This window comes from Nelumbo nucifera, chromosome 4 (assembly GCF_055504915.1).
Source record: "Nelumbo nucifera cultivar China Antique chromosome 4, China Antique-T2T, whole genome shotgun sequence".
Classification (NCBI taxonomy): domain Eukaryota; kingdom Viridiplantae; phylum Streptophyta; class Magnoliopsida; order Proteales; family Nelumbonaceae; genus Nelumbo; species Nelumbo nucifera.
In genome coordinates, this window is record NC_142652.1 from 81,112,281 (window position 1) to 81,135,937 (window position 23,657).

Consider the following 23,657-nt stretch of genomic DNA (forward strand, 5'->3'; position numbering starts at 1 on the left):
CGAGTTCACTTGTACATTGGGCACATCTCCTCATGAATTTGATACTTGTGGAGAGATATTCTCAATTAGACTTGTTCATAGGTCGGGCTCAGGCTTTGGCTTTTTCCAAAATTTGAACCAAACCCGAAACAGTGTAAAGTTGGGCCTGAAGGAGCATACAGAGTTTTATGGGGAGGGAATCCGGGCCCCAGATGGGAGAAGGAGGATCTTCATTGAGCCATTGTTGCTTCTCTCTCGTTCTCCATTTGAATTTATACCATGGTTTTTAAAAACGAACCGGTTAGGGGTCCGGTTACCAGTTCAAACGGTCCAACCATTTGACCCGAATGGCCGGCCCGTTTTGACAAAAAGAAATATTAAAAAATTGGAAAACGGTCAAAACCGTTCGAACGATTAACCGACCAGTTCAGCGGTTTTCTGACCAAAATCAACGGTTTTTGGGGAAAAAACGGTTTTGGAGAAAAACGAAACTAGTCAGGCGACTGGTTCCCGATTTTTCCTGTCTGACCATCCGGTCCGGTCCGGTTTTAAAAACAGTGATTTATACCATGGAGAGGGATGTTTGTTCGCTCTAGTCTACAACGAAGAAAAAGAGTAATGGGCATATAGGATGGCAGAAGTGAAGGGAATGGGGATTTTTTAAATTGCTGAACATGCAAAATATAACTAAGCGAATATCAACAAACAGAAGGTCGCAAAATTCTAATCTGGATTATTGTTCAATGAAAAACAAGTAGACAAAAGGAAACCCAGTAAGAACTGAACAATATAAAACTTAGAACAGTTGCTAAAATGAAAATTTCGATCGCAGGTCATATAGAGTAGCTTACTCCACTCCTTTTCAAAGTAAAAGTCGATAAATCCGCCACCATCACTTTATTGAGGAAAAGACTTAACCCTCTTGTCCATGTAAGTCCAAATATCAACTGAACAAGATTCAAGATTGCACTCATTCAAGGGAAGCCCAAGTCCTGAAATTTTGACATCTAGCTCGTTTAAGCTAAACCAGAGAAATACGGTACCCCAGTAGATGATAACCACTCGTTCCCTTGTATAAAAGATGCCACTGTAAACTGACTTGCCTCTGTAGAGCTGTTGATAACTCTGTAACCAGGCCATGAGACCCTACTAGATGTATTTGCACCAGGACCTCTGTTCATGTACTCACCGTAATAAAGGGTGGTCAGTGCAAAATCTCCCGACCACTCTAACCATCCAGCTGGGTCAATTAGATCATCCAGAAAGGAACGTAGAAAAACTGTCCTGGAGTATTCTTTCCATGGCCTACCAAGATATGTCTTAAACGATGATTTCACCGGAATGAGATCGGATGCAGCAGTGACTTTACTGTCGAGGATGGAAATGCCGGTGTTCTGGTTTGGATCTTGTCGTCCTTGTGCAGTGAAAATGTTCTTCTGATTGTCGTTAGGGCGACGAGCATACAGATTGCAATTCTGAAAAACCACAGCTGCATTTCCGAAGATGAAGTCGACCGTCCCGTATATATCGCAGTCTCTGTAAAATTGTCGTAGAGAATGTACATAGAGAGTGTCTTGGTAACCCACGAAGCTACAGCGATAGAATGCAGAAAGATCTGAACCACTTCTTAGCGCTACTGCTTGATGTTTATTGGGTCCAGCCGAGTTCTCGAAGGTCATATCTCGAGCAATGAATCCATTACCCACCACAGCTGTAGAAAGTAGAAACAAATCAAAAGGGATGGATGATGTAGTGTTCATTCTAAAATAATCAACAAGACGCGCGGTAAATCAGTCGTAAATCAATGGTTTTTGAAACCCCCTTTTCTCCTTTCTTCAGTTGGCCACTTGGCCTCACCCATGTGTAAGTAAAATTAATAATTATGTGATGTTATTGTAACTAATGTTCAGTCCAGTTCACCGGAACTCTGACTTAATTAGCTAGCTAAAAAGGTTCCTCAAATGTTTTACTCTGTGGCAAGTTGGAAGTGGGCAGATTAAAATAGTAAGAAATGATTTAGGTGTTTATAGTTTAGGGTCCGTTTGGTTTACAGTTGGAAGTGGAATCAAAATTTTTGGAATCGGAATGACCTATTCCCATAATCTGTTTACTTCAGACAGAAATACCAATGAAAATTAAAATTAGCAGGAATGAGATTTCATTCTCAAGGGAGGAATAAGGAATGATTATTCCTTCAAATAAAAAAATACCATTCCAACAACAATAAGAATGGGATTTCAATTCTATCCAATCAGACAATTGAAATGGAAATAGCCTATTCCAATTCTGATTCCAAACCCCTATTCCTATGAACCAAATGGGGCCTTAATAATGAATAAATTTTCATTACATATAATTGAGATGAGGGTTTAATGATGATGATGATAACGATGGTTCCTTCAAATTAAAGTGCAATGGAACAACTAAACGAAGTTACCTTGGGTATCACTGGATAAATGAGGTTCTTGAGTGAAAATATACAGCGGAGATTATTCCTTACAAAATGTCTCACACCAACCTCACAATACCTTGGAGTCATACATTAATTGGAATCGTTTTGTACTTGTAAGTTGTCGTATAAGGGGATATGTTCCCAATGCACCGTTGAAGCGTACTGTGAGTTTGATGTGAGATGCATTATGAGGAGCAAATATCATTTCAAACATGACTCCGTTGGTACATCATGCTCTTTTTATTTATCAGATAAACGTTGAGGAAAAAATAAAAAAGGTAAATCCCGAGGAAAATAAACTTTCTTAATCTTATAACTTTCAGTGTTTTACAAATGATCAACTTTTTTTTTTTCAAAATCCAAAAAATTAATGCACCCTAAATATGGATATGCATAGTTATTAGCTAGTTGCAACTTGCAAATGTTAAAAAGAGAGTGTGAGGGAAATGACATGGATGCCCTGCAGAATATCCCAATCATATATTGGGAATATCTCCACATGATAAACACAAAAAGATGTTCCCAATGAGATGTGCATGTAAGATGCCTGTGGGATGCCAATCTAAACAAGATCAAATTCAGTCATCACAAAACCATGCACATCATCTTTGCGGATGTTTGGAACCGTGGCCGTTTTTCAAAACAACGATGTCACATTGGATCTACATAACCGTTTCAACAAACACCCATGTATCTCATTGTTTGGTTTATCCGATTATTAAAAAATCGGGACCCCACCGATGTATCGGTGAACCGTTTTCCCCAATGGTTGACTAATGTGTATCATATGTGGTGCTTACCCGTCAAAACATACATGAAAAACGGTGATGAAAATCACCTTACCAAACAGCATAGTGTTGCTCACTGCCTACATGGCAGAAGCGTTTTTTTGTGAAAAACAGGTCTTGGAAACATAGGCATTTTTTCTTGAAAATCGGTCCCAAAAGGCACCCACGCTTCCAAACACCATGTTCATGGTCACTTGCAATTGTATATTGAGAATATTTCCCCATTAATAAAAATATACAAGCACAAAAATATTCCCAATGTACTATTGCAAGTGACTATAAAGACGATATGAATACGGTTTAATCCGAACTCAATCAACGAACGGAGGACTGAGGTGGTGTTTGGAACCGCGCAAATCTCGTGAACGGGATCGTTCCACGGGATTTGGTCACGTTTGGCTGGGTGTGGACGGGACCGGTCCTGTCCACACCCCAATATAGTGTGGACAGGTCCCGTCTACACCCCAATTTCTCATCCACAGCAAAATCTCGTGGTTAGGGACCATCCACACTTGACTTTTGATCCCCTACTTCACACATTCCCTAAAAGGCTACCCTATTGTCTGTTTTACATTTTAATATTTTTGTCAACAAAATATTAATTATTTTACTTAATTTTTAATTTTAATGTTATATTAATAAAGTTATATTTTAAATATTTAAAATATATTTTTTAAAATTTTAATTATTTTACTATTGTTTTTATAAAAAAAAACTAATATTTATTAATTATTGGTTAATATTAATTCATTGATGCATTTTTCAATATATTTATCATATAAAATGTAAAAATTAGTTATTTATGATTAACTATGTAAATCAAGGTTTCCGAACCGTCATTGAACCGGACGGTCAGACCATTCAGCCCGGGAACTGTCCAGGCAAGTGGTTCCATTTTACCCCAAACCTGCTTTTTGGCCAAAAACCGTTGAAAAAGTCAACAACCCATTTACCCGAGCAGTCAAACCAAAGACCCGTTCAACGGTTTTTTACCATTTTTTATTTTTAATTATTTTTTTAATTTGTATGTCAGAATGGACTGTCCATTCAAATCGGATGGTCGGACCATCGACCCGAAAATCAGTGGTCAGAACGGTTCCATTTCTGGGTCATTTTTTAAAATGTTGGTGTAGATTATTTATAAATATATATGAGATATATGGAATCAAAAAGTGTGGTGTGGACTGGTCCACACCACGCCTACAAAAACGCCATTGTAGGTGTGGACTGGTCCAGTCTACTAACTTTATCTACAGTTTAGAACAACTATGAACTATGCTGTGGTGTGAATTAGCCCCTATCACAGAGTATGGTATGAAACTTTTTATACCTACCAATTTTTCATCCACATTACAGAACACCCCACCCCTGAGTTAGCGTGTTAACTGATTTGTGTAGCAATTTGAGAAAAAAGGGTAAGGGGAAGTTGTAACGATGCATAGCACAGGATAAAAAAAAAAATCCGAATTCAATCTAAAATCTATTACGAAATCGGATGGATGGACAATACATTTTTGCCAACAGATTTATTATTAGGGAGAAGTACCAATCAGCACAGATCAAAATTTACTAGGCCCAAAGTACAGGGGGAATGCATCTTGACCGTGAATTGATGTCAAATTCACGGGCAGGATGTGGTTTACAGGGGGCAGAATGCATCCTCCCAGAAGCTGGCAACTGACAAGCATATTATTATTGTATTATATATTTTTCTTGACGGTGATTATTATTAGATTATTAAGTATTATTATTAAAGGACCAGAGACATTCATACATATCACGGGAAACACTACCGACACCCACGTGCTGATGTTTTCACGTAGTCCCATCCTCTCAAAGCTCCAGGAACATACTTCCTACTTGCAATATCTTAAATTAACTCATTCCCGAGAGAGATGAATTTGAAGAAAAGTTTTAGAAAATACCAAGACAAAAACTGCGTTATTCATGTGTCCTGCCTGGGTCATCACTCACCACGTTTCGTGCCCCAGCGTCAGTAATGTTTTGTTTTCTTTTTTTTTTTCTTAAAAGAAAACTAATTCCTTAAGTAATTAAAATATAGTTGTTTTAAATTTAAACTAATTCTTTAAGGGCGATTTGGCCCTCTAGTGATGTGATGACACGTGACACTTTAAAATACTTAAGCGATATCTCAGCACCACGTAAGCAGACTTTGGGAGTGTCTCGGTCACCTTGCACCTACCTTAATGACATCGGCACCACCTCAGTAGACCGAACTTCTAATGGCTGACAAGACTTCAGGTCGGTGTAAGAGGCAACAGGCTTCCATCGACCTTGCCCGAGTTTAGCTAGTGACTTGCCTGACATGTTGGGCAACCTCCTCGTTCAGTGGGTTATCATCTCCGACTTCCCCCAGATCAAGACGCCACGACGGAGGAGCCGATTATCACCCCACCTGCTTCGGATGCAACTGGATAGACACTATCCACTTACACAGAGTCTATCTCTAGACGTAAAACCACCTCCAAAACAGACAGATCAAAGATCTCGAATGCGCTTCGTGAGTCTCATGGCAGCTAGCCTATATAAAGGCATCCCCATTCACAAAAAATGTACATGTGATTTACCTCTCACACATACTAGCTCTTTCTTTATAGCTCTCCAAGATCTTATCACTGACTTAAGCATCGAAGTGTTCACCCCGAATAAAACAACTCGAACACTATAATCACTCTTCTTGCAGCTCGACCGGCCAACCTACTTTCTCAACCTAATTCCATGCCAAAGTGCTACGAAAAGCCAAAAACCCTCGCAACATGCATATGTTCAGCTTTCCAAAATCCCAAATCCCAACATCTAAAGTTTCAAAAAAAAAAAAACAAGAAAAAAAGAAAAAAGCACATCTGAAGTTCTAGGTTTTAAACTTAAGACTATAGATGTAGAAGAAAAACAATGGGCTGGGCCTTAGGGCTGGCGGAGCATATATTGCTATACCGTGGCTTTCAAGTAAATCATTTGATCCTTGGCTTTACATCCTAATGGTGGTTTAACTCGTTAAGCCGTGGACCCTACCATAAAGTGGTTCTCCACTTTAAGCTACGACGTGATTTTAGGAAGGGACTTAGAACAATCGGCACAGAGTGGTTCGTCCAATAACGTGGACCCTCACCAACTCTCTGTCGTCATTAAACAGTTTCTTCCATCGACACGATTCCAACTGTGTTTCAGCGATTGCGGCCTTGCGATGGAGCCCCTTGGCTCCGGATTCTTGTTTAACAGGTAACATGACCCCGTGATTTACGATCTATCAATTTAAAGACAAATTTAAATAAAACAAAGGAAAATAAGAGAGACAAAAAGTCAGAAAAAGGTCCACACTTACCGACGGTGGCAGATCGGAAAGTGGTCCAACCATCAACCACGCTGCGATTAGCCTTCACCACTGTCTTTCCGATCCCATCTCCGACGAACATCAGCATCGTTTTCTTCTTGTCCACGTCCACATTTTCGAAATAAGCCCCCGCCTTTATATAAATCACAAACCTGGTTGTAGTCGAATTAGGGGCCGCAGCCACCGCGTCGCTGATCGTCGTGAAGTTGCCACTTCCGTCTTTAGCCACCACCAAATCAAACTTCGTCGTGTTGGTCGATGCTTGCAGAAGCTTTCTATCTCTAGGCGATACCCATCTCGGGAACCCACCCACCATTCTGCCATACTCTGGGAACACCTCAGCCTTGGAGCTTCTATTCGACTTTGGGATCTTCTTAAGCATGGCGAGAGAATTACTGACCGAGTGGCTTATGTTGTACAAGCCTTGCTTGATCTCTTCTCTTACGTTGCCCTTACTGTGAACGAATCCATCAAGACAGGTGTATTCATTCGTCATTGCAGCACTTAACAGAGTTCCCAAATCATTGTAGTGCCTCGAAGGTGAGTTTTTCGGTGACAGATCGGACAGAGCGCTTTTAAGTTCAGCGACAGTCTCGTCTAAAAGTTCGAGACAGTCATCCAGAGCCATCTGTTGAAGCGGGTCGAGTGTTCTGCGCTTCATTCGGAGGCCAGTGCAGTTAGAAGCAGATGTTCTGACTTCATTGACTGTGTGCTGGACTGTAGCAGAGATGATGTCTGGGATTGTTTTCGAAGCGAGGTCGGGGAAAGAAGAGACAGTTGACACACAGAGTTCTGGATATAAGGTACCTTCACAAGCTGAATGGGCGATCTGAAGATGTTTGTGAAGGTGCAATGGTGGGATTTTGATGGACTTTGGTTCCTTTTTGATCGGATTTACTGAGGAGAGTAGTATCAGTAAAAGGGTCAAGAGGGTTAGGAGAAGAGACAGCAGCACTTTAGTTATGGTTTTGAGATAGAACATGGTGCTTCAGTCTTGAGAGAAGGAGAGAGCCAGGAGCAGAAAGATGGGAAGTAGAGAAACAAAGAGGAGCAGAAATGGACTCTTTCACTGTGTTGTCTGAATTAATATTGTTGGAGAGGGGCTTAATTAATGGGGTAAGCTTCCTTGGAACATCATCAAGCATAGAATATATCCTCTGAAAACTATGGACACAAGCATAGGATACATAAGCTTCCTTGATCAGGACCCACCATTAAAATGGACTATGTACTTGAACGGTGAGAAATGATATGTATTAAAAAAAATCACCATTACTACACTGTAAATCAGACTATGCTGATATTGGGTACATTTTTATCTCCGGCCGTGAGGGATGCATTAGGGGGGTGGGGGTGAATTAATGTACGGTTTGAATTGCAGGTAGGGATAGGAATGTCCCATTTAATTAAGATGTCTTGCCACAATTTCAACACATAGATATAATATTTTTGTTGACGCAGTCAGAGTCAGATATCCTCCCCCGTTCAATGGGAATTTTTCCTTCTTTCCTTTTGTTTAATTCGACCGGGTGAGTGGTTGGTTGTTTACTTGGTTGCAGGGTTAGAAGTTTGAACTCTTGTAGCGAATGTTGAAGGGGTGAATTTGTCAACTTGAACTTGAAATGAATATTTTAGTAATTAACGAGCAAATAATTGATGTTTAAAAGTAACTTTGTTTTGGGTTCTGATACAATATTAATATTGCTTGCTTCGAGTGCTTTTCATCACCCTACGAATAAATTAATGAATTTATTTCAACAAATATCGTCAGACCATGGATTCACGATTCCTTCATCTCGTAACACACGTTACCCCATCCCCATAGCTCCAGAGTCAAGACACCCCACACCGCTCATTTGCCGCTTCTGTCAATTAATGAATTTACAAAAATACTTGTAATCTCCAGATTATTGTGACTAATGACAGGATCTTTCATGTTAACATAAAAGAAGTTTCGTCTAACCTTTCTTAGAATTGCACATTTGTCTATGCTCCTCCAAATAAAACTGATTAAAAAATAGTTTGGAATTGGATTAGAGAAATTGCTGATTGTATGATGGTCCTTGGATGCTTATAGGTGATTTTAATTTATTAAGGGTTAGTGAGAAAAAGAAAGGAGGTCAAGAAGTTAAACCCATTCAGTGACCTCCTTTTTTACTACGATTTGATGGAAATTGTAATGAAAGTAGGGGTGTTCACGGGTCGGGTTGGGTTGGGTCGGTTTATTGGGGTTTTTCCAACTGACCCGACCTGGTCGGGTTACCTGAGGTGGAAACCGAAACCGACTCATTGATAGGCCAAATCGACCTAATCGGTTTGAGTCGGGTTGGGTCAGTTTCGGTCGGTTTCGGTTTTGCTCCTGTACAAAAGGACACCTAATTGAATTCTAATTGTAATTGCCTAATGGGTTGCCTATTTGGTGTAAAAGACTATAGAAAGTTAGAAACTTGGATAAATTGCCTATTCTAATTGTAATTGCCTAAATGAAAGAATATCCGTTTACTTGAAAAAATAGATCTACATGGGAGCATTTGGATTGGGCTCTTGCTAATGAGGAGTGGAGAGTAATTTTTTCTGAAGCCATCCTCAAAAACCTCCCATTTATGGCTTCATATCACTTTCCTTTGCTGATGATTACCAATTGTCAGAAGAATTATGGGCCGGAGCCCTTTCACTTTGAGGCAATGTGGTACCCCGATCCAAATATTAAGGATTTGGTGGACCAGGCTTGGAAGGTAGAGACGGATGGTTCTAGAGCTATGAAATTTATTAAGGAATAATTTAGTGATAAATCTGAAAAATTGGAATAAAATGCACTTTGGTAATATATTCAAGAAGAAAACAAGAAATTGTTAGGGAGATTGAAAAAGTGCAAATGAGGTTGGTTGATGATGGAAACAATAGAGCCTTGAATAATTTGGATAAGGCCCTTCATAAACAATTAAATAATATTCTTATGAGGGAGGAGGAAACTTATTGGGCTCAAAAGTCCAAAATTGATTGGATTAAGCTTGGGGATAAAACTAATAGGTTATTTTAGGGTACGGTTACTATTAGAAAAGCAAGAAATAGAATTACTTATATTACTAATAGAGATGGAAAGAAAATCGAAAATCACCTTCCTATTGCAAATTATTTTTGTAAGGAATTTGGGGATAGATTTAAAAGTGAAGGTACTTTTGGGGTTGATAACTTTATCGAAGATGCCACTAGGAGTATATCTGAGAAGCAAAACAAGAGCATCATTAGGGATGTGACAAATAGAGAAATCTATGATGCCCTTCAGTCTATTGGAGATCTTAAAGCTCTGGGCCTGATGGACTTAATGCTCTTTTCTTTAAAAAGTTTGAGAATATTATTAAAGAGGATTTTTGTGGGACAGTGAAGTCTTTTTTTCATATTGGGAAATTGTGTCCCATTTTGAATAAAACTTTCATAACATTAGTCCCAAAGATTGATAATCCTGAAACGTTAGCAACTATAGACCAATCAGCTTATGTAATGTTATTTCTCCTTTCCAAAGTGTCTTTGTTCCAAATAAACAAATAAATGATAATATTCTGATTACTCATAAGATGTTCCACTTTGTGAGAAAGAAAAAAAGGAGGAAAGGAATCATGGCTTGTAAAATCGACATGGAAAAAGCCTATGATAGGCTAGAATGGAATTTCATTGAAGAAGTTCTTAGGAAATTTGGCTTTCACGAGAAGTGGATTGGATGGGTTATGGAATGCGTCAAAATTGTTTCCTATCAAATTTTGATAAATGGGGCTCCCTCTAGAGGTTTCACCCCTTCTAGAAGTATAAGACAGGGTGATCCTCTCTCCCTTTACAGTTTTGTCTTGTGAGTTGAGGCATTAAATAGAAAGCTTAGGAAAGAAGTGGAGACTAGTGTGAACCCAATTGGGTGTAGAGCCGCTAAGGGTTGCCCTAAAATTCCTATTCTCCAATTTGTGGATGATTGCATTATTTTTGTTGAACCCACAATTACTACAGGCCTGAGGATTAAAGAAATTCTTTATGAGTTTTCTAGGGCTTCGAGTCAAAGCCCAAATTTCAACAAGCCAACAATTCAATTTTCTAAGAATATTCCTAATAGATTTCAAAAAATAATTGCTCGGATTCTAAAGATCCACATTCGGTCTGAATCAAATTTTTATATAGGAGCTTCAATTATTAACTCAAGGGTCACAAAAAGCATCTTTTGTTTTGTGAATGATAGAGCGAGTAAAAGACTTGTTGGATGGAAAAAAAGATACCCTATCCTTTGTTGGGAGGCTAACCCTTTTAAATTTTGTAACCTCTATGATGCCTTAGTTCATTATGAGGTTCTTTAGGCTCCCCAACAATATTATTGAGGAGATTGAAAAAGCCTAGAGAAATTTTCTTTGGAGTAACTCAAGGGGTAAAAATCCTTTTTCATTTAAAGATTTGGAAAAAAGTTTATACTTTTAAAAGCTGGGGTGGCCTAGGGTTAAGGAATCCTTAGTGGTTTAATGAAACAAGCCTTGCTAAGTTAGGTTGGAAGATTATTTAAATAAGGAAAATTTGTGGGAGGTTAAGAAAAGGAATGGATCCTTTTGGGCCTAGAGAGGCATTCTTAATGCTAGAGAGCTTCTAAAATTGGGTCTCAAATGGGTTGCTAGTAACGGGGACTCTATCAGGTTTTGGACAGACAACTTGGGTTGGCGGTTTCACCTTATTAAATTATAGAAACCCTTCTCAGGATTCTCTTGAAAATGATCTTATTAGTGATTTTATTGTTAAAGAAAGAGGAGTGTGGAAGGAGAATAAGATTTAAAGTGTGGTCCCTCTTGATATTTGGAATAAAATCAAATTGATTTTTATTCCTATGGACAATAAGGAGGAAAATATAGTGTGGTACTTGAACCTCAGTCGGAACTTCTCCTTGAAATCAGCTTACAAGTTATGATGTGGGGCGAGTTGCCCTCATGCTAACCCCTTGAATTGGAACTCATTAGTTTGGAACCTTAAAAGTCCTCCAAAAATAAAGGTATATATATATCTCTTCCTAAATAACAGACTTCCAACAAAGGATTTCCTTAGAAGGAGAGGTCTCAACACTGATGGGGATTGTAGTTGGTGTGGTTCTATGGAAGACATCCATCGTATTTTCTTTGATTGCCCAATCTCAAAACAAATTTGGGAGATGTCAAATATTAACCTTGCTAGCTTAGATTGGGCTAGTTTGAATTTGGAAGAGTGGTGGATTGAAATCCATAATAAAGATGTAATTGAATAGACTCATCTAAAAGAATAATGTGCCTTCATCCTTTGGTTTATTTGGAAGAATAGGAATAAAAAAACCTTCAACAATAAGGAGAACCTCCCTTAAATTATTCTCAACAAGGCCTTTAAATCTCTTAATGAGTTTTGGTTGGTTAGTGGGGAACCAGACAATAGAAAAGATGTTAAGAAAAAAAAAAAAAAAAAATGTTTCTTGAGTTCCCCCAAATCTGGGTGAAATTAGAATTAACTTTGATGCGTCTTGCGCTAGAAATGGCTCTTGCATGTACTATTACAACTATTGTAAGAAACCATTTGGGCAAGGTTTTGGATTATAAAGCTTATAACTTGGGTTATTCTTCTATTAATGCACCAGAGGCATGGCGGCGTGGGAAGCTCATAATTTGGCTATGAACTTTAGCGAGTTCTCAACCACTATTAAAGGGGATTCTAATCTAGTTATAAATTGTCTCAAAGGTTTGATCCCTCCTCCTTGGAATCTTAGGAACGTAATTTCAAGCTGCTAGCAAATGAAGGAAAAGATGGAAGATAGAATTTTCTATAGGCACGTGTATTGGGAGGCAAACCAAATAATGGATTGGCTGGTGAACAAGGCTCATTCTTTGTCTAGTGGTGTCATTTCTCCCAATCTTTGTACCTTCCTAGTGATTTAGCTTCTATTGGTTTTGTGGGGCATCCTACCCCTCGTTTTGTGTAGCACTTTTGTTTCTATAAAAAAAAAAAAAGATTAATGCTTGTAAACATTCCTTGCTTATAGAGTTACACGTTGCCTTTAGTCATTATCATCTGACATTAGTTCAGTTATATAGTCATGTTTCGTGATTTCACTTCGTCTACTGTCATATCCATTATTAAATTATTAATATCTAAGTTCGTTAGAAAAAAATGAAAATGAATGATAACTATTTCAACCAAGTTTTTTCTTTCGGTTATCCTTTGCCTTTGTGGTTTCTTCAACTTATAATACACTAGTGGAGACCTGTGTAGGTATTTATGAAATAACCAAAACTTATAAATAAGGAAAGAATGCAATGTTGTTTAAAATAATTAAATCTTTATTTTAATAATTTGTTGCAAAAGTGCTTTATTAATTTAGTAATTTAGATTAATTATATTAATAATTTTTAACAAAAATAATAAATTGTTGCTAAATAATTATTTTTCTATATTATTTGTTAGTGTTTTATTTATTTATTTTACTTTATTAATGATTAAATGTTTCAATTATTTGTAAATATCACTTAAATATTTAAAATAGTTAAAGATCAATAAATATATCAAATTAGGTTATAGTCATAATTAAATTTAATCTAAGTCCAAATTTAAGGTTTAAGACTTTGGATTAGGCATGGATTGATCCTCATCCTGACCTAACCAATCCAAGTTGCACACATTGCAATATTTGTCATTGGACTAACCAAACCAAGTGCAACCAATGCATGCATTATTTCTGGTCTTTTTTTTAACTATTTTTAGATAATATTGTAGCCAAGGGAGCTGTGAAGGATGAACTACCCCCATTGTGTAGTCCAATGCAAATTTTGATTAGTAGTTTTTAAGGTTGCTTGGTCTAGCCCATTCCACACCTTTAGTGTAATAATATTTGTCTAGGCCTACAAGCTTGCCACGTTAATTATAAAATTATGGTTCTTTTAAAAATTAAAAATTTTATTTAATTCTAGTATAGTATAAAAAATATATAGTATTTCTATATATATTAATATAAAATCTGTTATCTAAATATTATATAATAATATTTATCATATATGCATACATAACTACCAAGTTGAGTTTATAAGGGATTGCTTAGCTTGGGCCTTATCTGTCAAGTCCATCATTGGACTCTAAAAGTTCGACACCCAATTAAACTTTGAATCTGATTATCCCAGGTTTAGAACTTGCATCTGATTAATTATTTGATTGAATGTGGATTTAATACCATCCAATTTGATTAAAATTCACATCTAATAAAAATTTATTATTTTGTATATGTAGTATAATTATTATATACACATAGATATTATGTATAATTATACATATATGCATTTATACTTTAAAATTCAAAATCTAACATAATAATTAGATGTGGATGTAGCTAGATTTGATTTGAATTGGACAACCCTATTACCCACACTATTTTAATTAATTTTTATAATTGTTATATGGAATGCAAATGGTTTGTTTTATTAATTTTCATAATTTTTTACTTTTTATTATTAATTTTAATTATCCTATTAATATTAATTTCTTAACTTTTAATAGTTGATAGATAAAAACTTGCTAAAGTTTAATATAATTATATATTAAACTTTTTAGTATTTTTTACTAGTTATGGTTATTAGGTTTCAAATTATATATAGATTATTATTATTATTATTGTTGTTGTTGTTGTTGTTGTATGTCGTATATCACATGTTACTAGTTTCTAGACGAATCAGAACTGTTTTTGAATTTGGGTCAACACTCCCATGCATTTAGCTTCTATGTTTGAGTGATAAAAAAGGTTTTGCATTTTAAATTTTCATTAATTTTTTATTTCTATATCATTTTTAATGGGTCATCTATTTTATATAAGTCTATTGTGTAGTATGGGTACTATGCACAATAAAGGTTTCAAGTCATAAAAATATTCATTTTAATAATAATATTATTAATTAATTAATTAATTCAAAATGCCTTAATACAAACTTATCTAATAAAATAAAAATAATAAACAAAATAAAATACAACCTTAGAACGTTTTATGTGGAACTGAAATTTTTTATCTTTTACTAACTTTTGTTAATATTTATTAGTTTTAAAGTGGAAGTTTGGTGGATTTTTAAATTAATAATTTTTAAAATAATATTTTTTTGTTGTTTTATGTTTGATTGTTTAACCTCAACTTATTTATACTATTTGACTTATTAATATTTTACTTTATTATGTTGTATTACTATTCTCTTTCACTAATAGTGTACAACTTTTTTGATTTAATCAAAATAGATAATGATTACTTTTTTATATTTTTAAAACAAAAGAAAATAGGAAAATACAAAAAATGGAAAAAATAGATAAATAACTTCTCTCAAATGAGAGACATGCTGACATGGAACGTCACACACACACACACACACATAGATAGATAGATAGATAGATATAATGTCACAAATGGATTAGTTCTCTCATTCTTGGACTATATCAATGATCAATTGGTTTGTCTATGAGAATTGTCAAATGACCGGGACCTAGAATGCTCATGAGATCACTTAAATCATCTACTCCAGTCCAAATTTGAGGGTTCTAGTTATAATATACACAAGGTTAATTTTGTTTACAATTAATAAAAGATGAATAAAAGAGAAAAAATAACTTTTAATCAAGGGAAAATTCTAGATTTGTACCTTGTACTTTACGGGTAGCATCAAGTTAGTACCCGGACTTCAAATCATGTCACTGCAGTACCTAAATTTCCAAAAACAATCAATTTAATCCCTACCATTTACAGTACGTTAGTTATCTTGTCATGTGATGACATGTGCAAATTTTTTTTTAAAATGTCAAAACTACCCGTCAAAAGAAGACAGTGTTCATTGTCTTCTACCTTGAGACTAAACCGATTGCTGCTACGATGATGGTGATGATTATGTCCCACTGCATATATCCAAACCAGTGATGACGGCCAACAAAGCATGTTCCAATAAAAACAAAAGATTTTAAAAATGAAAATAAAAATTGTAAAATAACGACAAACCAAGAATTTGGATTGATGGCATTCTTCCCCATCTATCTATTTGACAAGAAGAATTGAAACAAACCTTAACCAAAATTTTGGAGTTCCTTACCCATGCCCTGACCAGATGTTATCCCTTCAGCTAAAGGTTCAGAATTATGTGTTTTCATATGATGTTGTGACATCTCCCTTCTATTGCATACTTGTTGGTTCAGGTCTTCTAAGGCCATTTTGTGTACTTTGATCTTCTCTTGCAAAACCAAACTTTTCATCTTAGTTTCCTCCCGGGATCTCTATTTAAAGATTGGACAACCATGCCATATGAACTTTCAATTTCGGGATTGTCCTTGGAAGCCTCAATATCAATACTTAAGATTTTAGATTTCATGTTGCTGAGAAAATCTGAACTAGGAGAAAAGAACTCAGCACCATTCTCAAATTTAAGATCACCCGTGACTTCACTCTGCTCTTCTGCTGAATGGCTGGAAAGACTATTCTCTTCCAAATCTTCAGAGCCCTTTTTTGTCATCAATTTCTTGCCAGGAGAACCAACACCTTGTGAATCTACACCTCTAATGCGTAAGGTTTATCTTGAAAGTTTCAAGTGGCTGCTGAAAATCTCCTTCCTACTAATCCTATCAACTTCATCTCTTTCAATGCTATCAATATGAAAATCTCTAGGAGACTGCTTATCTTGGGGTTTATATGAGTTATTACCAGATTCACTACACTCAATTTGGTCCATGTTTGATGAAACAGACTCAACATAAAATTGTACTACCTCCCCATTAATGGATACAGTACTCTAATTCAGAAAAATACTAATAGTATCATCATTATCATTATCATCTATGCCTCCATTATCATTATTGTTCTTATCCTATGGTGTAGCTTCAAAAGCTTCAAAATCCTTAATAGCATCTTCTGTTTTGTTATCTTTGCCAGACGCCACCTCTCTTATGAAACAAGACTCACCCGAGTTATCAAGAAACATATGGAAACCGGCTTCAATACCATTTACAAAGACGTGAACAATCTTCTTAGTACCTTTAAGAACACCTTGGAATTTATCAAAGTGAACATACCAAGGCATGCTATGGTAGGTTCCACCCTACTGCTCGACGACAATAACATCATCAGCCCCACCGAAAGGATGGAATAGGGTGGCAACGGAGTAAACACCTTGTGATATGAGTTTCCCAACCTTACCAACCACATTCATCTTTCTCGACTAACAAAAAAGAAAAAATAACTTGGAACAAAAACCTAAAGGTGAAGGGCATTTTTGTTCCACTCATCTGCAACAGCTCTAACTTCAATATCAGTAGAGGTGCACTGTTAGAGGCATATAAGAAAGCCCAAGAGGCCAACATCAAAGTAAAGGGCTTGATTGTTACAAATCCATCAAACCCACTAGGGACAATCTTAGATCGAGATACATTAAAAACCCTAGTAGGCTTCATCTACCAAAAGACCATCTACCTAGTTTCCGATGAGATATACACAGGAACTGTCTTCAGCCATCCTACCAATTTCATAAGCATCTCTGAGATAATAGAGGAAGACATCGAGTGCAATCATGATCTCATTGACATCGTCTATAGTCTCTCTAAGGACATGGGACTAGCGGGCTTCATGATCGGCATAGTGTACTCATATAATGATGGCGTGGTGAACAGCGGTCGACTCGTCTCCACGCAGACGCAAAACCTAATCTTATCCATCTTGTCAGATAACGAGTTTGTTGGGAGCTTCATCCAGGAGAGTGCAATAAGGCTAGCAACGCCGATCTGCCCTGTTGGATGGACTTGAGGGGTCTCCTCAAAGAACCAACTGTCGAAGTAGAGATGGAGTTGTGGCATGTGATTATCAATGACGTTAAGCTCAATGTTTCACCTGGTTCATCTTTCCATTGCACAGAACCTGGTTGGTTCAGAGTATGCTTTGCAAATATGGACAGTGGAACTATGGAAGTGGCTCTGTGGAGAATTCACAACTTCATGCTTCATCCCAAGGAAGTTGATGTGCCTGTAAAGAACAAGAGTTGGCTACAAAATAACCTCCGGGAGATTTGAAGAGGTGATCATGCCACCACACTTGATATCGCTTCACTCGCCTCTTGTTAGTGCTAGGACTTGACTAGCATAGGTTGATCCCGCTGCTGGTGATGATTGTTTGTCGTCGGCGGTGATGGTTGTTAAGTCGCCGCAAGGTGGATGGGAGAGAGAGAGAGGGAGAAGAGATGTCTCGTCTGCGACACTAAAGGGAGAGAAGAGGAGAGGAGAGGAGAGGAGAGAAGAGGAGAAGAGCAAAAGGAGACACTCGTCTACATAAAGCTAAAAGTTTTTTTTTTCTTTTTTTCTTATGACTATGGTAAAAGGTTCTTTAGTCGGGTAAAATCGATAGCTTTTCCTAATTAAGCTATAGAAAGCTTCTGGTACATTGACACGTTAACCCATTCAATCCCCTATTTGTCTTTTTATTAAAAGAGTATTGAGGGCAATTACTCTTACCCTACATTCATAATAACATGTCAATGTCCAAAAATATTTCCAACGGACACAGCTTTTGCTGACAATATCAAACTACGACCTGCACTACAATTACAACTCAACACAACAAAAGAGACAATGAGCATATTTTGGACAGAAAGAAACATTCATCAAATGGCAACGGAGAGGGGAAAGTGAAGGGTATTTTGCAATTATAGGAACGCCCCACCCACATTGTTAAGGCCATGTTTGGGAGTGCTTATTTTAAAAATAAGTAATTATTTTATATTGGGCATTTAATGGTCTTCTCTTCGATAAACATTTGTGACTCTTTTATCCTTTATTTTTTTTTTCAATTTTTCAAAATATATCCTATAGATGATCTCTCTCTGGAGCTGTAACACGGAAAATTTGAAGAAATCAAAGCTCTATTGTTGCCTTTTTTCTCTAAGAAAAAATGCATCTTTGAACGACTAGTTTTTGAATTAGCTAATGCCTGAGATAAAACCAGACTACTTCCGGAGATGAACGGTCTAAGCAACCTAGGAATCAGACTCTTTGTCATATTCGTCCTTGCCTTCATTGCTATGATAGCCCGTATCCTTTTATGCGTCCTTTGGTGTCGTAGAAGATTCCAAAACTCCACCGGCGAACCTAACTTCACTAGGGGTCCTTTTTCCAGTCCTTCCAAGATTCAGAAGTTGTGAATCACAAGGATTCGAAGTCAGATCGATATCTAAAATAGGCAGAATGAGAAAATATTGCTATGAACTAAATATTTTTTCTTAAGAATGAATTCTTTTCAGACCGACAAGTGTCCTATGTTTCTCGTTTTCATTCTTCAAAAAAAAAAAAAATTGTGCTGGTATTTGTAAACTGCCAGCCTAGGTCTCTAAAACAATTGGTATAGATGTTTACCGGTGGATGGCCGATAGTCAATGTTTGTCAATTGGCATAGATGTTTTGTAAAAGTACTTTCATAAAATTACTACAGTAGAAGTGCTTTTATAAAAGTACATTTGTAAAAGTGATTTCATAAAAGTACTTCCCTAAAAGTGTTTTAGTAAAAGTACTTCCATAAAAGTGTTTTAGTAAAAGTACTTTTATCAAAGTGCTTTCGTAAAAATGTTTTTATTAAAGTGCTTTTATGAAAGTGTTTTTGTAAAAGTGCTTTAATGTAAAAGTACTTTTATATAAGTGCTTTTGTAAAAGTGTTTTTATTAAAGTGCTTTAATGTAAACGCACTTTTATAAAAGTGCTTTTGTATTTACTTTTGCAAAAGTACTTTTTATAAATTTACTTTTATAAAACTGTTTTTGTATAAGTGCTTTCGTGTAAAATTACTTTTATAAAAGTGCTTTTATGTAAAAGTATTTTACATTCGCAAAAATAAACATTTATGACAGCAATTTTGTAGGCAAAGTTTTCTTAAAGAATCAAAATGAGCAAGATGGGGATGATTATTTTTCATGTGCAGGCTACTCAATTTTTGTGCTATGGGGCTGATTTTTTCATTCTAAAAAGAAATGTGACCAATGGCAAGAATTTTGTAACCAAACACTAATGTAATTCATTTTTGGCCCATTCTTGCCTAGAATGAGCAAGAATTAAAAGAACGAGGCTTAGAGCAATGAACCAAACAAGGTCCTAATTTCATTGCAGCCATTCTTCGGTTACCATTCTGGTCTAGGAATGGATGTGATAGCCCAAACCTTTGTCATTCTCTGGTTGTCATTCGCATGTAATAGTCCGAATCTTTTCATTGTGGTTAACTGGTCATTGGGCGATTCATCAAGCAGTATGTCGTCATTTTGGTCCAAAAAGTCACTGGAGACAATTTTGGAAGAAAAAAAAAATTAAACAAGTGTTTATTGTATAAGCACTTAAAAAAGAGTTGGAAATTTAGGTTTAAAAATAAGCCTTTATTTTGGGCTTATTTTCCAAACACTAATAAGTGTTTAATGGTGTGGTCCTGACCCAAATAAGCACTTATTTCGAATAGGCATATGTTTTTAAGCACTCCCAAATATAGCCTAAGGCCCAAGGCCTAAGGAGTCTAGATCAGATTGGTTCCCCACAAGTGTCTCACAGCACCTCCCACCCATGTATTGGAAACATCTACTCATGACAAATATGGGAGATGTTCCCAATGCATGCCAAGATGTGCATGTGGGGTGCCAACCTGATCTCTAAAGAGTCTGTTTCATTAGACTCCGGATATCCTACCCACACCTACTCACAAAACACTACATTTGTGCATCAAGAAACATCTCACCGTGTATAATAATATACAAGGTACAGGAGACGTTCCCTATGTATGGCTGTGAATCATGTGGGTAAATGTGGATAGAGAATACAAACTGGTTTCATCATTTCCCAATGTAAGCCTTTTTTTTTTAATTTTTTGATAAATCCTAAAAGCAAGCCTTATAATGATGATGTTCCATTATTTCTCTAAAGCCCAAACCAACTCATTGATTCTTTAAAAAAGAAAATCACGGGTGTATGGCATGGCAGTTGACACCGTCTGGATCCCTTATTCCTCAATCCTTGCAAGCTAGGTTTTGCTAAAGCAACCTTATGCTGGTTTTATTTTGGAGATATGCATCTTCTTCTTTTGGCTGAAAGGAAGACCCTCATATTACATTGCGTTTTATTTTCTTCTGGCCATTGATAAACTCAAGCATTGGGTTGTTAAGCATTATATGTTTTGAATTTTTAGGCACTGAATGGACCTAGTTTTAAAAGGATTTTTAAAGGTAAAATAAAAGAAGCTGATAAAAAATATCGACCAAATGAATAAGTTCTAACTGGGCAAATGTGCTTTTTTGAGCCCCATCACTATTTTGAAACTGGGCTATGAAGCCTTCCATCATAAGCCTCTGCCCAAAGGGATTTAAATAAATACTTTTTGTTCAAACCATGCATATGGAAATTTATCTAAATTATTGGTTTGATGGTCACACTAGTTAATATTAATGTGCAAAATTTTCATAGAAACACTAACCTAGATTTTACCAATCCAAGCTTGGTCAAATTTGGACTGGTTGGTTTTGACAAAGGAATACACTTTTGTACAGGCATGCATCATCACCCAAATTATATTAAGCTTAGGTTGGGTCCGCCCAAATGGGGATGCAGATGGAAAGAGCTCGTATTGGGCCAGAGAAAATATGGTGTCAGCCCATTTGTGTAATGGGCTTTAAATTGTAAAGATTCATTAGACTCAGTGAAAAATGGCAGTAAACTAGTAGCCCGTTTTGTTGGTTAACTAATTTGCATTTGTTATCTGATTAATATCTGTTGGAATGCTGGAGGAACGAACGTGGCATGAAGATGAGGCCCATGTCTGACATGGAATGCCTGTGCCGCTAAGGGCGGAGGCCTCCAATTTTGGGGAACATGCCTATCTACTTAGATTTATTCCTACTAAAATGACCTACCAAGCCACAGAAAAGCATGGAATAACAACCCATACACATGCAACATAACCCAGGACGGAAAAGCATAATCTACAACTCAAGGCAACCAAAAATTCCTCCAATAAAGACACCACCCCTCTATCCATTTCTTTCATCTCTCTCTCTCGTTTCACAGTACTCTTACCTTCATCATGTCATTAACTATTTTCTTTCTCCTCCTTTTTTCCTTTCCTTCCTTCCATGCTCTTTCTAATTCAACCTTTTCTCCACAAGATCACCAGACCACAATACGAGACATGATTCAACAAGTTTGTGTGGACATGGCTGACCCCGAAACCTGCTTTTCCAACTTCCGGGCCGAATATGAACTAATGGACAGGCATAGTCCAGCTGCAGTCCTCGGCGCCGCGATCAAGGCGTCGATGAACGAAGCGCAGAAAGCCATGGAAGTAGTTAACAAGTTCACGGTTTTGTCGATGAATCCTCGTGAACAAATGGCAGTTGAAGACTGTAAGGAACTCCTCGACTTCTCGGTGTCCGAATTGCAGTGGTCCTTGGCGCAGATGGACAAGACCCGATCTTCTAAGGTGAAAGATGTTCATTCTGAATCAAACCTCCATGCGTGGTTGAGTGCAGCTCTGAGTAACCAAGACACATGTATCGAAGGCTTCGAGGGCACCAACGGTCGCATACTCAACTACATTAAGGGGAGTATAAACCAAGTCACTCAACTCATTTACAATGTACTGACCATGTACCATAAGATGCATAGTCTTCCCTTGAAACCGCCGTTTTATGATCCACAAGTCACCGGAAGCTTGGATTTTCCGACGTGGATGGCGGACGTCGACCCAGACGGTGATTTTCTAGCGGCGGGTCCACAGGGCATAAAAGTGAACGCCATTGTAGCGCAGGACGGGAGCGGGCAGTTCAGGTCGATCATGGAGGCTGTGAATGAAGCTCCTGATTACAGCTGGAGGAGGTACGTTATCTACGTGAAGAAGGGAATCTATAAAGAGAACGTAGAGGTGAAGAAGAAAAAGACCAATATCATGTTCGTAGGTGATGGGATCGGTGTCACAGTGGTTACCGGTAACCGAAATTTCGGACAAGGCTGGACTACGTTCCGAACCCCTACCGTTGGTGAGTGCCACGCGCCTATAAATTTTAATGGGCTAATCACTTTCCTTTCCTTGTTATTTACTTACTGGTAGGGGTGTCTATTGGACCGGATTATGGATGGACCAAGTTACACACCATTAAGTCTGGACTGTTAACAATTCAATATACCTTATTGGTCCATCTAATCCGTTCAAATTGATTTTGATTTGGACGGATTCAACCCTAAACCAGTCCATTGATGCATGGTAACATATAATGTATACATAATATTGCGTATATGCGTGTATATATACTGATTCATTATACATAATACAAACATGTTTGCAGCGGTAACGGGACGAGGGTTCATAGCGAAATATATGACATTTCGTAACACGGCAGGACCCGAAAACCATCAAGCCGTGGCGCTCCGGGTTGATTCGGATCGGTCGGCGTTCTATGAATGCAGCATTGAAGGATACCAAGACACCCTGTATTCCCACTCGCTCCGGCAATTCTACCGGAATTGCGACATCTACGGTACCATAGACTTCATATTCGGCAACGGACAAGCCGTGTTTCAGAACTGTAATATCTACACGAGACAGCCATTACCACTGCAGAAGGTGACGATCACAGCCCAAGGCAGGAAAAGCCCGACCCAGAGCACGGGATTCTCCATACAAGACTGCAGGGTACTGGCAACCCGACCCACCTACTTGGGGAGGCCATGGAAGGAATATTCAAGGACTGTGTTCATGAAGACATACATGACAAGTATGGTCCGGCCGGAAGGTTGGCTGGAATGGGCGGGCAACTTTGCGCTGAGCACGTTGTATTACGGGGAATACAAAAGTGAAGGACCGGGGGGATCACCAACCCGACGGGTCAAGTGGCCCGGTTTTCATATCATAAATGATGCATCGACCGTGTTTTATTTTTCGGTAGATTACTTCATCGATGGTCTGAGGTGGTTGCCCCGGACCGGTATCTCATATACCCCCTACCAGCAAATACTGTAAACTGTAAACAGTAACAGCCTGGGTTTGATTAATCATGTTCATTTATGTTAAACAATTTGAGATTAATTG

The 23,657-nt window shown here is 37.4% G+C and overlaps 2 protein-coding genes and 2 pseudogenes across 2 annotated transcripts; 2 read left to right on the forward strand and 2 right to left on the reverse strand.

Annotated features, from left to right (window-relative positions):
- Positions 1-677: 677 nt before the first annotated feature.
- Positions 678-7,691, reverse strand: LOC104606204 (pectinesterase-like). The gene is made up of 2 exons (XM_010271294.3): positions 6,563-7,691; positions 678-1,690 (listed from the first exon to the last, which is right to left on the reverse strand). Exons 1-2 carry the CDS (start codon positions 7,551-7,553, stop codon positions 996-998), a joined length of 1,686 nt encoding a protein of 561 aa, XP_010269596.2. The 5' UTR covers positions 7,554-7,691; the 3' UTR covers positions 678-995.
- Positions 7,692-15,637: 7,946 nt separating this feature from the next.
- LOC148800772 (uncharacterized) lies at positions 15,638-16,773 on the reverse strand (annotated as a pseudogene).
- Positions 16,774-16,817: 44 nt separating this feature from the next.
- Positions 16,818-17,690, forward strand: LOC104606248 (1-aminocyclopropane-1-carboxylate synthase pseudogene; annotated as a pseudogene).
- Positions 17,691-21,624: 3,934 nt separating this feature from the next.
- LOC104606203 (Plant invertase/pectin methylesterase inhibitor superfamily) lies at positions 21,625-23,657 on the forward strand. Its single transcript, XM_010271293.3, has 2 exons — positions 21,625-22,608; positions 22,915-23,657. Exons 1-2 carry the CDS (start codon positions 21,657-21,659, stop codon positions 23,586-23,588), a joined length of 1,626 nt encoding a protein of 541 aa, XP_010269595.1. The 5' UTR covers positions 21,625-21,656; the 3' UTR covers positions 23,589-23,657.